The sequence below is a fragment of the Amphibalanus amphitrite genome, unplaced genomic scaffold (assembly GCF_019059575.1).
Source record: "Amphibalanus amphitrite isolate SeventyFive unplaced genomic scaffold, NRLGWU_Aamphi_draft 000923F_arrow, whole genome shotgun sequence".
NCBI classification, from domain to species: Eukaryota; Metazoa; Arthropoda; class Thecostraca; order Balanomorpha; family Balanidae; genus Amphibalanus; species Amphibalanus amphitrite.
Window position 1 is genome coordinate 230 of NW_024882417.1, and position 15,607 is coordinate 15,836.

A 15,607-nucleotide genomic window follows, 5' to 3' on the forward strand; every position below is an offset into this window, starting at 1 on the left:
AGAGATACACTGAACTATGTAATTTGACCCAATCTGTACCTAATCTGCACCAAATGTGCACCAAATGTGTACCAATTTGCCGTCGTGAAAACGGCGACATGAGTCATATAAGTGTACGCGGGTCTGCAGGTTTCTGGTGCCTGACAGAATGGAAAATGGTTTATAAATGTACTGGGCCAACACTAGGTTTCTACAGGGGCGGATCCAACTAAGAGTTTTTTTTTTTTGGGGGGGGGGGGCAAACCAAACAATTATCGATTCTTTCCATGCATCGTCCATAGGCGTAATGTTAAAATTATGCCATGGGGGGGGGGGGCAAATGCCCATTTTGCCCCCCCCCCCTGGATCCGCCACTGGGTTTCTAAGTTTTGTCCACCAGAAGACTGAAGGAGCCTTTAGTGTCAGAAGATGAGTATGTAGTTTCACTTTAGCCCCTAATTGCAAAGACAATTTCAAGTTTCAAAGCTCGCAGTAATTAGTCCGTGAGTGTGGAAAGTCGGACTGTCTAAGTCGCGACTTGATGAAGTGTCCGACGGTTTCAGTTTAAATTTTGGTTAGTTGGTTGTGTAAATCTATTATGAGCCCATTTACTTGCCCGCCAAATGATAAACGTTTTCCTTAAAATCAACTGCGCGGACGCGACGCTTATTAACAATGATCTGCCCGTTGCATATTGATGCTCCTCTGACATCAAAGCTCCTACATCGCCCCACTTTTCCAAAGGCCTCAGGATTTCTGATTTCCAATAAATGATGACTAGAATAGCCCCCCAATTTTGACTGCGCCGTGGTTTGCATCGCCCACTGACCACAAATAGAAGCTGCCTCCATGTGAGAAATATCTGTTGCTTGGATGGCGTGTCCCAAGCCCTGACAGCGGCACTCTATCTCTGCATATATAAGTGATGCCCGAATCTGGTCAGCGCTGGGACGCCTCCACGGAGGCACCTCGACCGTGTCGTCGCCGGGGGTCGATTCCGCCGCAGCGTCTGACGTCAGCGGGCAGACCTCTGAGCTGGCCGGCTTCAGTTGCCATTGGCTGTCGCAGCCCGCGCTCCGGCCGAAGCTCCGAGCTTCCAAGAGCGGCGGCTGCTGCCGCCAGTCCGGCGCCAGTAGGCCCCGCCCCGCCGCCGCTGGTTGGTCGCCTGGAGCCCGGTCTGGACGGTGATTGGTGCTCGGTGGCCAGGTCGCTCGGCTGGCCGGCAGACGGTGGCTGGGAGAGCTCGTCTGCTGACCTCTCCCGCTCGTCCGCTGGCCGCTGCTCTCCGCTCCTCTTCTGACCGCTCCCCGGGGAAGGCAGGCCTGCCGAGCCGCCCACCAGCCAGCCAGTGCCAGCCAAAACCAGCAGCATGTTCCGGAACCAGATAGATACTCTCACCAACATCTACCAGGGGCTCAAGTTCAAGTACGAAGAAACCGTCAAACCGTAAGTATTTTGGGATATGGCACAGGCCTGGGCAATCACTTGAGGCTGGGAAAGTGTTGTTAACCAGCAACACTTTTGTCGAATGAAACTTTAAGTGTTTGGTAAGAAGCATAATCATGCATGACATGAAAAGAGTAATGTCCCTAGATGAGTAACTTTATGAATGATTGCTCAGCGAGGTTTTAGAAATATGCCTGAACCAATTTGGGATCGTTTTTACCAACGTCTTGAAATTTTACATGTACCTACCGAGTTCTAAAAGTAAAATGTTTGAGTAACTATTGTTAGTGTTACGATACACTGAGACCACCCAAAGGCTTAATTATGGCTAGTGCCATTCACAAAAAATCGGTTATTATCCCGTTCCCTATTACAGCTAGCTATACATCCAAGCAAAATAATTGGAGTGTGAAGTCAACGCATCTCGGCATGTATATTTGTGCAAGGAGCGGCTGCAAGGCACAAGGATGCTGATCTGATATAAGAACTATCGTCTAAATAAAACTCCAAGTGAAGAGCTGCCGTTTCCTATAGCTTTGCAAAGCTACCGTATCCAAAAACCAACAATCATCCGGGCTCCGGCTGTCATCCTGATATTTCCTGCTCTGCACCTGCTATCCAGTGGCTATCCCCCTGTCTCTGCTTTTTCTATCTTCTGCATCTCTTCTGCGATGGAACATGTTGAACAAGAATGAATGAAAGTCTTTAACCCTTTATGAATGAAAGTCTTTATGAATGAAGGTCTCTGCCAGCTTTGCAGTAGTGGGATAACAATCGATTAAACAAAAACTGAGGACAAAAAAGACGTTTTAAAAGCAATCCATAAGCTCTCTATGATTACTTTCCGAGGCAAACTCGTTTTTTCTCTTTCTTTCTTTCTTTCTTTCATTCTTTCTTTCTTTCTTTCTTTCTTTCTTTCTTTCTTTCTTTCTTTCTTTCTTTCTTTCTTTCTTTCTTTCTTTCTTTCTTTCTTTCTTTCTTTCTTTCTTTCTTTCTTTCTTTCTTTCTTTCTTTCTTTCTCTCTCTTTCTCTCTCTTTCTCTCTCTTTCTCTCTCTTTCTCTCTCTCTCTCTCTCTCTCTCTCTCTCTCTCTCTCTCTCTCTCTCTCTCTCTCTCTCTCTCTCTCTCTCTCTCTCTCTCTCTCTCTCTCTCTCTCTCTCTCTCTGTCTCTCTCAGACCAATGTTACGGACACTGAAGGTAATCAGAGGTAAAGATTTTACGAAGTACGAGTATATTCGATAGCTCTTCACTGACACAGGTTCAAGAGCAGAAAGGCATATTCAATAGCTATTTCAAAGCTTGTTTTGGCTAGCATGTCGTTAGGTTTTACTTCAAGTCAACACTTGGCGGCAAAAACCGCAAAAATAGACGGACTTAGTGGAAACAGTGGCGGTGGAAGGTATTTTTGGATGGGGTGAGAACATTTCTACGTGGACCCCCTAAATCCCAAGGGCCCTCCGGGAGTTGCTGGTCTCTTTGATTCCTCAGCGTGGTTGTCATCGAATTATCAAATTCGTTCACTAATATTTGTACAATGCTAATTAACAACGTTCAACAAAAAAAAAACTTCTTAAAAATATACAGCTTTCGTGATTTGTTATAGTCAGGGATATTCAGCATGCATTGATTAACGAGCAAGCGGACGCAGCGAGCTAGCGAGTAAATTCGCGATTGGAAGAAATACCGGATAAGGCCCGACCCCATGGCGATTTTCATATATCTCGGCAATCGATCGACCAACCCACAAGTGGTCTGTTACATTAGACAGCCCCAGGGTTTGACACGGACCCCCAGGAGCCAGCATGGGGTTCCAAGAGCTGTTGTGAATCTTAGCCTGTGTGGAGACCCTCAGAGGCCAGCCTATGTAAGTACAAGAAAGTAAATACTCTGTAAGAGCTCCGAAAGCTGGTATAGGGTCTTTTCAAGCCTCTTCAGCCTCAAGACATGAGCCACTTTGAGTCAGTATACACGATGCAGTACACACGCCAAGAGATTGTGTCGGCATGGGGTCGTCAGAGGTCAGTGTGAGGCCCCGGCCACAATCAGGAGCCAAAAAGGGTCTTTCAAAGACCGGCGGAGCCGGTAAGGGCCTCAAAACCCTGCATTGGTCTTCAGAGACCTTCGTGGACCCTTCAGAGTCAGGGTTTGGTCTAAAACCCGTTAAGAGCTCACAAAGCCGGCGTGGGGAGCTCAAGAAGCCGGTGTGTAGTCCCGAATAGCAGGTAAAGGGATAACGGGAACCTGCTTTGGCTATCAGGAGTCAGTGTGAGGGCCTCAAGAGCTAGATTGGGCCCCCAGAAGCGTACGTGGGGGGGGGGCGGGTCTTAGAGGCCACTGAAGGGAGCCTGAGAGACCGGTATAGGACCCATAGAAGCCGCCTCAGGCAACGTAGTGGGACCTTCAGAAGTTAGTGTGGGGTCCAGTCCAGGTAAGATTCTTTTACTACTCCAGAAGCCTGCATGGGCCCTCAGAAATAGCACAGGGTCTCAAAACCCAGCGGGGGCCCCAGAAAAACCGGAATAGCGCCTTCAGAGGCCGGTGTGGACCTCGAGTTACCGATATGGGGCCCCAAAAGCTTGTGTGGCTCCCTCAGAGCTGCATGTTGGGGCATATCAGTTTTAAGAACCCGGGCACCAGCTTTCAACAGAAATTCATTCAACGGTTGAATGGGTTCCTTGAAGCGCAGCTTATGAATGCTAGGGGTGCAAAATTATCTGTGTGCAACCCAATATTTCCAGAAAGTGGTTCAGTTGCACACCCTTCACTCCTTCTCCCGCCGCTTCAGAATTAATAATTCTCAATCACTTTTAACGATAATCCCCCGAGACACGTAATGAACGAAAATTTGGCTTCATGTCAAGTCAAGACCTTACAGGAAAAGGTCATATTGCATATCAACCGATCCGTATTACTCAGCTAGGCTAATTATATTCAATGCATTTTCATATACATATATTGCATATACAAGGCGGAAAGTAATTACGTGAGCATTCTTTTTCTTCTTGGACGGAGGAACAAAGCTCGACAATTTTATCTGTTGATATACCATTTGTTGTGATTCACTGGCGTAGGTGTGCGTCCCAGAATGCTGGACGCAGGTGGGAAGCACTGCTGGCGAGATCTTAGTCTACGCCTTCTGAAGCTGTCTGATGAGGTCATTGATGTTGGCGGCTACTAGAAGTTTGCTTATCTTGTCCTTGAAAATCGCCCAGACGTGACCCCAGGTGACTTACCTATATGCAAATTATTTGTTATCAAAATTCTCGAAACTTTTTTGCTGAACCGACCAATTTCGCTTACCTTGCTTACCAAACGAACTAGAATATAAATTGGACAAAATTCTCAATGACCCACTGTTGAAGGGCATTCCCCCACCTCTCCCCATCCTCACCCATCCTCTCCCCCCAGAACTGACGGCACACATCCTGATCTCATTCCAGGCCGAGCCTAACGCAATAGTGACAATCCAATCGCTATCTGGCTCCTGGGCTGCCGCTGCCGCACCCCTCCCCCTGACAACGCACGACCGCCTGAGGGTGGACCGGGGCACTGGGGCCCAACTAGAGTTCTGCACGGCTGCAATTTTCCACAGCCTAGCCGCCCCGCAGCCGTGGCTCCACAGCCACAGCCGCCCACAGCCGTGGCAAACTGTGGGCAGCCAGCCGTCAGCCGGCCGTGATGAAATGCAACCAAATAGTATATAATAAGTTGTTTTTAGTTGAAACATATAGCCAAAAGCACATTGCAATGGGCTATAGATTCTCAAGCTCATGAAGCATCATAGGCTAAGTGGTTGTGTATCTGGCTTTAGGCCGAAGGCCTGAAGCCTGATGCGCATCGCATGCCTACACAAGCCCTTGCAAGGGGTTAAGAAAGATGGGTAGGTTAGGTAAGGTAGGTACCTACATCAACAGAAAACATAAACAACGAACCAGAATAGAAGCACTAGCAGTGTAGAATAGACATCTAATGCCAAATCCTGAAGCATGGTTGTGGGACAGAACAACAGACCCTGATGCTTTTCATTATCAATGTTAGGTATGGAAAATGAAACTGAAGTTGATGGACAAACAGTGATTGTCTAGTCAAAACTCTTGCTTCTTTCTTACCCTGCATATTTTCTGGGGTGTGATATGCCAGGCTTGAAGCAACCTTCTGAGCAAGTCTCCAACTAATTTGATATGCAAGGCATCAAAACACTAGTGAGCATCCAAGAAAGAAAAACATTCATCTATTTTGATTTTTCCAAATAATGATCTTCGCTCAAATCCCCAAGGACGTGCGATTGCTCTTTCAATCAAAAATTTTACTTGAGTCAAATGACGTAAAAAGCAAAGAAGTGGCAATAAATTGTTTTGTGTCACCATAAACAGCCATAGAAATCATAATTAATCAATAATAATGCTATACAGTTAAAAATTTGCTCTCAAACAAATATCAATTATCAAATTTTTACATTTTTAGAGGAAGACGTCATTATATTAGTAAAATCAACAGCTCGCGTAAGAAATATTGTGTTCAGGGTTTTCACCGTCATGTGAATTACGTGTTCAGGGTTTCCACCATCATGTGAATTAACCGTAAATAAGGTTCATACTCACTTATAATCTAATTCCATTGGCTTCGTTGATCAGCATTTTCTGTTAGCGGTCACTCACACGCCAGTTAGAACATAAAGCGCCAGTTTTATATTATGTAATTGGACTTGCCGAAAATCCAGAAGTACATCTAAGAGTTATTTTAGATAATATTTTATGAAGCCTTTACCTGCCTTTACCTAGGCGTGATTTCTTTTTCTATTACCTGAAAGAATTATTGAACGCTCATCTTCAATAGCTGTAAGGTGCTCTCCTAATGACCAGGTAAGATTGAGATTGATTTGAGGGGGATGTGACAGCAACATGTTGCATTTTCTGAAACTGTCAAGCTATTGATGATGAAGGAACAATTGGTGCCTATAATTAGTATTCTGTACCAGAGTGCAAACTCTTCTACAGCAAATGGTAAAACCATTACAGGTTTTCAAAGGCTTCACCACTTTCAATATTGCTGGGCATCCTTTGCATGATTTTTACAGGCTAGGCTGCTTATCAGAATGTAAGATTAAGGATTTAAAATTTTATATTTGAGTACTTAAGATTGAGCTTGAAATCTCACAGCCGTGGCCACAGCCGTAGCCGTGTTCTTGGAGATATTTGCAGCCGCCCCGGCCCACAGCCGTGGGGCTGCAGCCAGCCGCGGCTGCAGCCGGCCGGTGCAGACCTCTAGGCCCAACGGATGTGTCGGAGCAAAGAGTAATTTGTGGGATCTTCGCTGCTCCGGCAGTTGCTCATGAAGCGTGATACTGCTTAGTAAAGTCCCAAAAATATCGGTTGGTCGCTGAAGTTTTGGAAGACGATTGCATATATGATGTCCTTCAATCAGCGCAAACGAAAGTGAAGAGGCGTACGAAAGTATCTCCGCTTGTTTATTTCACACATTTCACACGAATGAGGCTGGCGCCTCATTCTGCTCGATGTAACCGCTTTAGCCATTTTTGATAATTCCTCCGAATTTTCAGCAATTATTTTATCCACATTTTGCTTCCACGGACCTGCATTGTCGTACATACATAATAGTGCAATTACTCGCTGCCTGTACTCCGTAGTGCCTTTCTTTTTATATCTTTCCCTCTTTTTCTCGTTCTTTCTCTCTTCCTCTTCTCTATTTCTCTGTTTATTCATTTTCTCTTTTTTCGTCTTTCATCTCTACGTTTCATTCCTCCCTCTAGGCTCCTTTCCCTTCTATCACTCTTCTCGTCTATCTATCCCTATCTTTTCCCCTCTCTCAGCCTCCCTCCATTTCTCTACCCCCTCTCTCCCCTCTGCAAGGAGTCACATCACCCTTGCCTCTCGCCCAATATCACGCAGTCGATGTGCGTACCAGAAAAGCCGCAATTAATATGCCCGCGGGCGGCCACAAGAAAGTAGAAAATCCCATCTTCTGCTCGTTCCTGGGTAACGAGTCTCTTCGTCCGACCGCGCTGCATAGCAATGACACAGCGTCGACAGCTGCAGCTCGAGCAGAGACACCGCATCGGGCGACAGCGGCGACACTACCAGAGGAGCTAGAAAGTAACGTGATATAACTAAATTAAACGTAAAACCTGCAAAGATTTTAGTTTGGTCTATTGTGTTAGTACTGTTTGAGCCTATTTAAAATCTAGATGGATATCTTTTTAACCCGCGCCCCGCTGGGGGGGGGGGGCAGAATCTGCCCCCCCTCCCGTTTTTCGCCAATAACTTCTAAACGTGTTACGCCAGCGACGCCAAACTTTCAGTACCTTATCATACATCAATTTGACACGTTCCCTGAAAATTTGAGCGAAATCCGTCGGAATTTTTTTTGAGAAATTGACGTTTTAGTGACGTCATGTTCGCCATTTTCGCCTCAAAAACGGCAAAATTTCAAACGCCGCTAACATCTTCATTTTCAAAGGAATCAAGACGTAACAAAAAAGGTTATACGTGATTCTACTTTGTCTATCAGATGGGTATCTCGTTTTTTTTTGAAAATTTTGGATTTTGGTCCAATTTTTTTTTCTAAAAAAAACTGACTTTTTTGGGAAAATAATGATAAAATCCAAAATTTTGAGTGTATCGCAAAAACCTGAATATATGTCAGAGAAGTGGTCTATGTGCACCTACATACCAATTTTTAGAAGAATCGGTTCAAAAATGTGGGAGTTATTCAAAATTTTATGACGTCACGACACAAAATTTTTGAAAAAAAATGATTTTTTTTAGAAGTTCTAGACCTCTTACGGAACCAAAAATAGCACCATTCGATTCGCCGTGAAAAACTGCATCAGATAGACACCTTTTTAGGCCTTAACAACCAACTTCAAAATTTGACCTCACTTGACGTGACCTTGACCTGACCTCCACCTGAAATTCATCCAGAGGTGGTCCATATCACTTATTGTGTGTGCCTATTGAATTCTATGAGTAAAATGACCCATAAAATATGTGTCGCACATGCCCTTTTCTGTATTTTGTTTTTGGTGACCTGATCTGACCTGACCTGACCTTGACCTTGACCATTGAATGACATTGTATGCAACGAATATTGTCTTGGTAGTCTAAGAACACGTTTTGGGCAATCAGTCTCAGTCCATTCTTCGGCAACTACGGTGCAAGGCCGATACTGTAGAAACTTGCATGTTGTACCCTTGACCTGACCTTGACCTGACCTCTGACCTACTTAAGCAAAAAAATTTGGGCTATGAAGATCCGCCTTGTTGAGAGCTTTCGAGTGCCGTTTTCCCTGTCTTTCTACGACTATCGGTTCGGAAGTTAGACAGGGGAGGCAGAATCTGCCCCCCCCCCCCCCCCCAGCAGGGCGCGTATGGCTGAATAGCCCAGCGGGGCGCGGGTTAAGTAATTTTCCTGTTGTTCACTTAAAATGTATCTTTTGATATAATGCATAAATTAAGAACACACCTTGCGTTAGTGCCTCACTCATTGTGTCCCAGGCTAAACACCGCCATTGTGTCTGAGGCAGAAACTTAAGCGTTTTTGAAAACAAACAAGCATTTTCGGGGTAGGGCTACAAACGTCATCCAAATTTGGATGTCCTATTAGCCAGATCTGTCAACATAAACGTCTGCTTATATCTCTTTACATCAACTTGATATGCTTGCTGCCTTGATCCCCTTCACCCCATTAGGTGACTGCCTTATCTGTGGTAATTCCGTAGAGAGTTTCAGCTGAGGATGAATGGGTAGAGACACATATCTGCGCGGTGACCTAAAAGCAGCTGAAACGCCGGCATTCATTAGTCAGCGGCAGTAATCAGCGGCCGACATCCAAATCCCATTTACGGAGACCAAATGAAGCAGAAACGTCAGTCTCATAGGGCGATGATGTTCTATGTGTGGGTTTGGGTTTGTTGGGGATGTGATCTCCGCTCCCCGTGGGGTGTCCGCTGCTGTAATCTCTCTCATTTCTCTTTTTCTCTTTCTCTCTCTCTCTCTCTCTCTCTCTCTCTCTCTCTCTCTCTCTCTCTCTCTCTCTCTCTCTCTCTCTCTCTCTCTCTCATCTGTCTGTCTCTCTGTCGCTGTCTTAGTCTACGTCTCTTTGACTCCCTTTCTTTTTTTTACTTTTTGCATATAATCTCTTTTCTCTCTCCAGAAACCTGATTTATAAAATCATATGTCATTGTTCATCGACTGATTGTTCGTCTGCTTTACTACTTTTGACATACAACTGAATTGTGTGTGAACTAATGGCATGATTGGCGACTCGAAATTCTCACATATGCATTTTTCTGTTTATCACTGCAGGCCTTTCCACTGGAAAAATGCTTTCAATTGAAACTCTGTGCTCTAATTTTTGGCTTCTGATCACAGATCGCTATGCATATTAGAACATCCCATCAACAAGGACCTCGTTTCTGGGGCAGCGACCCCTCCCCCACCCCTGACAGCTATATCTCCCTTGGCACTGCTCCGCCCCTCCCTAGTATCGCCCATTTCCGCCCCTCCGCCTCCCTCCCCTCCCCTCCTCCGTCAAAATCCGCCGACAAAGCCCGACAAATTGTCACTGTAATTCCTCTGACTGCGCTGAGACGCGCGCGCGGCCCGGCCTCGCTGCCGGCATTGTGCTGATATACGTGCCTCAAAATTCATCGCTGTTGATCCTCTTAGCGTCGTAAGTTAAACCGTCTCGGCCGTCTCGGTGGGCCCGGCCAAGCCGACAATCGCGTTCAGAGAGGGCTGCCGATGGGGCAGGATTAGAGCCGGCGCCGCAGTGAAGCTCGATGAGCCAAGCTGCTGCCGAGATCACTGAGGCTCGATGAGCCAAACTGCTGCTGAGCTCGGTACTGTTCGATATTCGATGAGCCAAACTGCTGCCTAGATCACTGAGGCTCGATGAGCCAAACTGCTGCCGAGATCACTGAGACTCGGTGAGCCAAACTGCTCTCGAGATCACTGAGGCTCGATGAGCCAAACTGCTGCTGAGCTCAGTACTGTTCGATATTCGATGAGCCAAACTGCTGCGGACACCGAGGCTCGATGAGCCAAACTGCTGTGGAGATCATTGAGGCTCGATGAGCTAAACTGCTGCCGTGCCTAGCTCAGCTCAGTTGAATTCCGCTCACTGAACTCAGCATCCCAGGCGCCAGAGACAGCCTAAATGATGACCTCCCGGAAAGGCACGACTTGGCGAAATGGAGTATCGCTGGACACCGTCGCTAACAAGATACGGCTCAGCTTAGAGCGGTTTATGGTGCCCAGCCTTACACAACATCCCGTACCGTACCCTCTGCCCCCTATACCACACTCTACAGACCCGCTCAGGGAGGGACGCACTGTGTGGTGGCACCAACTGAGGGAGCCCTCTCGGCGTCCCGCCCCACCACTCTGCTGACAGCGATCGTTCGGGCACCGCCGCCGGCGCGTCGGCTGATATTAACCACTCCAAACCACTCGCCACTGATGGAGTCACGCCTGGACGCGTCCTCAATTACCTGACGTCATTATTACGTCATTATGGGGCACCAGAGGCCGGCGACTGCTGCTGAAACCTTTAACCTTCGCCCCAGTGTGGGGAGGGGGGCATATGTTACCACCCTGTAGCGTTTTTCGCGTGTGAATAAAAAACCGCGGCGCGTAGCGCCGCGCCGCTTGGAGTAGCTTTTTGTACATCAATTTTGGACAATGTGTGAAATTTTTGACCCCAGGTCATGTCAGGTCAGGTCACCAGGTCAAGTTAACTGACCCAGCCTAAAAAAAGTTTGCAATCATGTCCAGCCTGCAGTGTTTGTCAGAAAGGTTTCAAACTTGGTGGATTGCATGACGCTATGGGCGCCTACAATTTGTATATCTCGGATTTTTTATATCCGTGACCTAAGGTCAGGTCAGTGGCGTGACCTTACCATTATAAGTCAATGGAGAAAAATGAAAATGCCTCTAGATCCGTGTGTACGCATAGGAACAGTCCAAATTTTTCAGAATCACAATGATTTGGACCACCCATGACGACCAAGGTGTCGTTTTTGCTGATAGCCTCTAGAAAGGTCACCCGAGGTCATTTGAGGCTACAAACATATTTTTGCCAATAACTCGCGATTGAAAAGAGATAGAACGCTGGGGATGGTCTCATTGTGTTTGTCTTGCCGAGACGCATCGACTGATATACAACATGACCTTTTCCGGTCAGGTCATGACCTTGACCTGAGGTCAAATTTTCAAGTTGACCTTGCAAGGTCAAATTATAGTTCATTCGATGCGTCTCGGCGAGAGGAACACGATTCTGGCAATAGAAATGTCGTGGCTTTTTTTTAGTCAAAAGTTATTGTCGAAAAACACTTTTCGTGAAAACAGCTATTTTTGGAGTTTTTGCCCTCTGGAGGCTAAACCGTTGACCTGAGGTCAATTTTGATGATGACCTTATCGAAAGAAAAGTTCAAGGGCTATCGATTGCTTTTCCATGCGTTTTTCTAGCTATCATAGTTCCTGAGATAGATGCATGTTTTTGGAAAAATATTTTGACATTTGACAAATTTTGATCTTTGATGACCTCCAGTGACCCCAATATTGCTCTAAGATGAAAAATGAACGAAATACTTTCAAACGTACGCATTAACCCGGCAGTTGCTGGGGTATTTCGCCACCCACCGTTTGCTGGGGGGGGGGGGCGTTAAACGCCCCCAGCCGATAACTCGAGAACCAATAGGCGCAGCGAAACGCACGAGGCGGCAAACGAAAGAACGCGACGAGACGCTTCAGATGAGTACTTTAAAGTTGAATTTTAAGGTCACAGGTCAGGTCAAGGTCAGGTCAAACACCTGAAATCGGGCTTTCAGTAGCATGGACTTCAGGACTTCGCAAAGGGCGCCTCTCGTCATAAACTCTGTCAAAACGGTGCACAATCCATCATATAAGGCCTACAAGAGTGTCAGCTCCATGTAGGGGTCAGTCAAGCATAGGTCAGGGTCAAGGTCAGGTCAACCGGGTAGGCACATATCCCCGAAAATCAAAACTGATATTCGCAGCCTGTGACACATGTTTTATGGGTAATTTGGGGCGTAGAACACGATGGTGACATTCATTTTACCATATGTGTACGTGTATGGCTAAAAAGTTCAATTTAGGAAATGCATGTATCATGGTCGTGAAGTAGTCACGAGAAATTGCCAAGATTCACTTCAAGATTTTGGAAAATGCGGAACGATAATCAACAATCGAAGATAGCCATTTGATTGTTTATGGTATTGGCAGTCTAATGGCGTTTACGGCATGTCTGTATGTCTATTCTGTGATTTTATATGATTTTTTGAACATATGCCGTTTTTGGTCGAAAACTCAGAAATCATGACGTCACTAAAACCTCGATATCTCAAAAAATTTCCGACCGATTTTTTGAAACTTTGTCACAACAAACTTCAATCAATTCCCTACAGGTACCCAAAATTTGGCGCGCCTGCGGCGCGCCGTTTTTATGCTATGGCCCGGCGAAAAAAGTGGGGGCGTTTAACGCCCCCCCCCCCCAGCAACTCGCGGGTTAAGAGCTATCGATTGCTTTTTACCGAGTGTTTTTTCTAGCCCTCTTAGTTTTTGAGTTAGAGGTGGGTGGTAACATATGCCCCCCCCCCACTAGGGCGAAGATGGCTGAGACCGCCACTGGGGCGCGGGTTAACCATTAGCCTCTGTGGATGAAAAGCACGAGCTGGCATTGACACTGGGATGCTGCATTCATTCGCAGGTGCCTTTTTTCGGCATATGCAGCCTTTCATTTTTAGTAAAGAGTTTAATTACTTTTTGTTTCATTACTTCTGACAGATTTATAGTTTCAGAACTTTCAAAAGTGATGGAAGTACATTTATTTAACTTTATAATGTGAACTATTTTGGGGAAATAACTAAAGTGCTAACCGCAACGCCCATTATTCAATATGAACTCGCACTTTGCCAGAGGTTGTAAAGGCATACGCAGTTATGTCTGCTATCGATGTTTCTTGCTTTGGTTTCCATAGGTGATTTGCGTAATGTGTACTGACTGCGCAATACGCACCCTAACCTGCCCTCCATTAACACCCCCACCGCTGACTGCCGTCGGTCGCCGCGCTTTGGCGACACATTCTTTGATCCGTTACGTCTTTCCTACGCTGTTCTGCGCCTTATTCGTCGGTACTATGATCGATGATGTGTATTGCCCGCCTTCCCGCTGGACAATGTCCAGTTGTGTGAGAACAGCAGCCCGCTCAATGGCACTGTGCTCGGCCAAACGGCTTGTCACCGAGCCCCGCCGGTACTTTGTCAACAGGGGCCGTGCGGGGACACACGGGGGCGGTGTTTGTCTATTACACCTGATGCATGTGCTGTCGATAGTCAGCTGCCTTATGACAACAGAACGTGCCTATAATAAGATTGGTAATCGGTCTCGGTTTCTTTGGTTACATTTTCATCAGTATAATGAGTTTGAAATGATGATGAACTAATAGGTATTTGAGCAGAACCAAATGCTGCATGGTTTGATAATGAAGTAAGATTTAACAAATAACAAGGTAGTCGTTGTCCAACCGACTCCCAACAGCTGTCCTCCCGGCATCTAATCGCTGTCCTATCCCCGTGCTGTGCAGAGACGACGTGCGAGGATCGATCTGGCCCTGGGGACATTCCGATCTTCATGGGGAGCCGTAATAACGCCTGATCTTGGCCAACATCGCCGTGGCACCAACTGACGCATATATGACTCATTCAGCGAGTCATCTGACTCTTCCTGTCAGTCATCTGACCCATCTGGCTAGTTATTGGAATTATCAACACAGTCATGAGACTTTGACCAGTTTGACTGACTCATATAGGGCTTATTATCTGACTTTGCTAATTCAGCAGTGTTGCATCTAGACAGATATCGGCCGTCAAACTTTCCGACCAGCCATCTAGCTCATCTGGTCAGTCATCTGACTCTCCAACCACTCATCTGACTCATCTGACTCATCTAATGACTGCACGCACACGAAGGCACTGCGGCGACCGTATCTGCCGCCATGGGGCCAACTGATCCGACGCTGAGCCCTGGATTGACAGAGGAAGACGGTATGACAGCCTCCTCCCCCACGCGAGGGGGGAGGCGGGGGCGGGGACGGAGACGCTCTGCCGCTGGAAATGGCTCGCCAGGCCCCCCGCTCTGTCCGTCGCGCGTCGCGTCGCTGCAGCCTGTCGGCGGTCCCGGAGATGAGATATCGCCACAGGCTCCGCGTGGCTCAGGCGCTGATGGAAAGTTCGAGAAGCTAGGGGCGCAGAATGTTGAGGCTGGAGATAGAAGTTTGAGGACGTTGGTCAACGAAAGGGCTATGCAGGCGTATCTAACAAACCAATGCAGTTGAAAGAAAACTATGGTAAACCATGCTAAATGAAAATTGTGGCTCATATTTTTGCTCCATTTTACTAGATCATTCCCTTATCATCTGAAGAGGTGTTTTAATTAGATATTAGGAAGGCAACTAAGCGCTAGCCACCAGCTGGATGCAGAGCAGTGATGCTATCATCCCCAACTTTCATTGACCCATTTAAAAAAACAAAACAATAACTCACACCGTTATCAAATCGCCTGTTTTCTCCTCTGCCCACTCCCAGTCCTCTGTCCAATCCCTTCTGCGCGCTCGTCACCCCTCCCCCTGCGTCCCTCCCCAATCGTCCCCTCCCCGCCGCTGATCGCTGATCGCGATGCTGTTTATTTTGCCGTGCCGCGAGTGGCGGGCCGTGTCCGGTGCTGTTTGCACAGAGTGATTGCCGCCCGTACGGTGGCGTACGGTGGCGTATGGTGGTGGATGGTGGCACCCAGGACTCCGCTGCCATCTCCGTCCACCGTTCGGCCGTCTGCACTCTGCATGGTCTCTGCCGTCTGCCGTTTGGCCTCTGTTGTTTGTCGTTTGTCGTTTGTCGTTTGTCGTCTGTCGTCTGTCGTCTGTCGTCTGAAGCTCGTCAACGTCCACGACCAGTGCAAGTCATTCCAGCCCGCATATAGCTTGCCGTCCCCGTTACCGGCACCGCCCACTATCCAGTGATCATCGTCACTCGTCAGCCATCAGCACCCATCGAAACCACCACCGCTTCCACCACCGTTTGCTGCCCAGTGTCCATCGCTTCCCACCAATACTTAGCGCCCACCGACCACCACCCACCGCCCAACGCG

The 15,607-nt window shown here is 47.1% G+C and overlaps 1 protein-coding gene across 1 annotated transcript in view; it reads left to right on the forward strand.

The window, feature by feature from the left end:
- Positions 1 to 524: 524 nt before the first annotated feature.
- Positions 525 to 15,607, forward strand: part of LOC122368106 (vesicular glutamate transporter 1-like) — a 40,217-nt gene continuing 25,134 nt past the window's right edge. Inside the window, exon 1 of the mRNA XM_043341753.1 lies at positions 525 to 1,425. Within this exon, the coding sequence (XP_043197688.1) occupies positions 1,349 to 1,425 (77 nt within the window). The 5' untranslated portion in view covers positions 525 to 1,348. The remainder of the gene's footprint in view (positions 1,426 to 15,607) is intronic.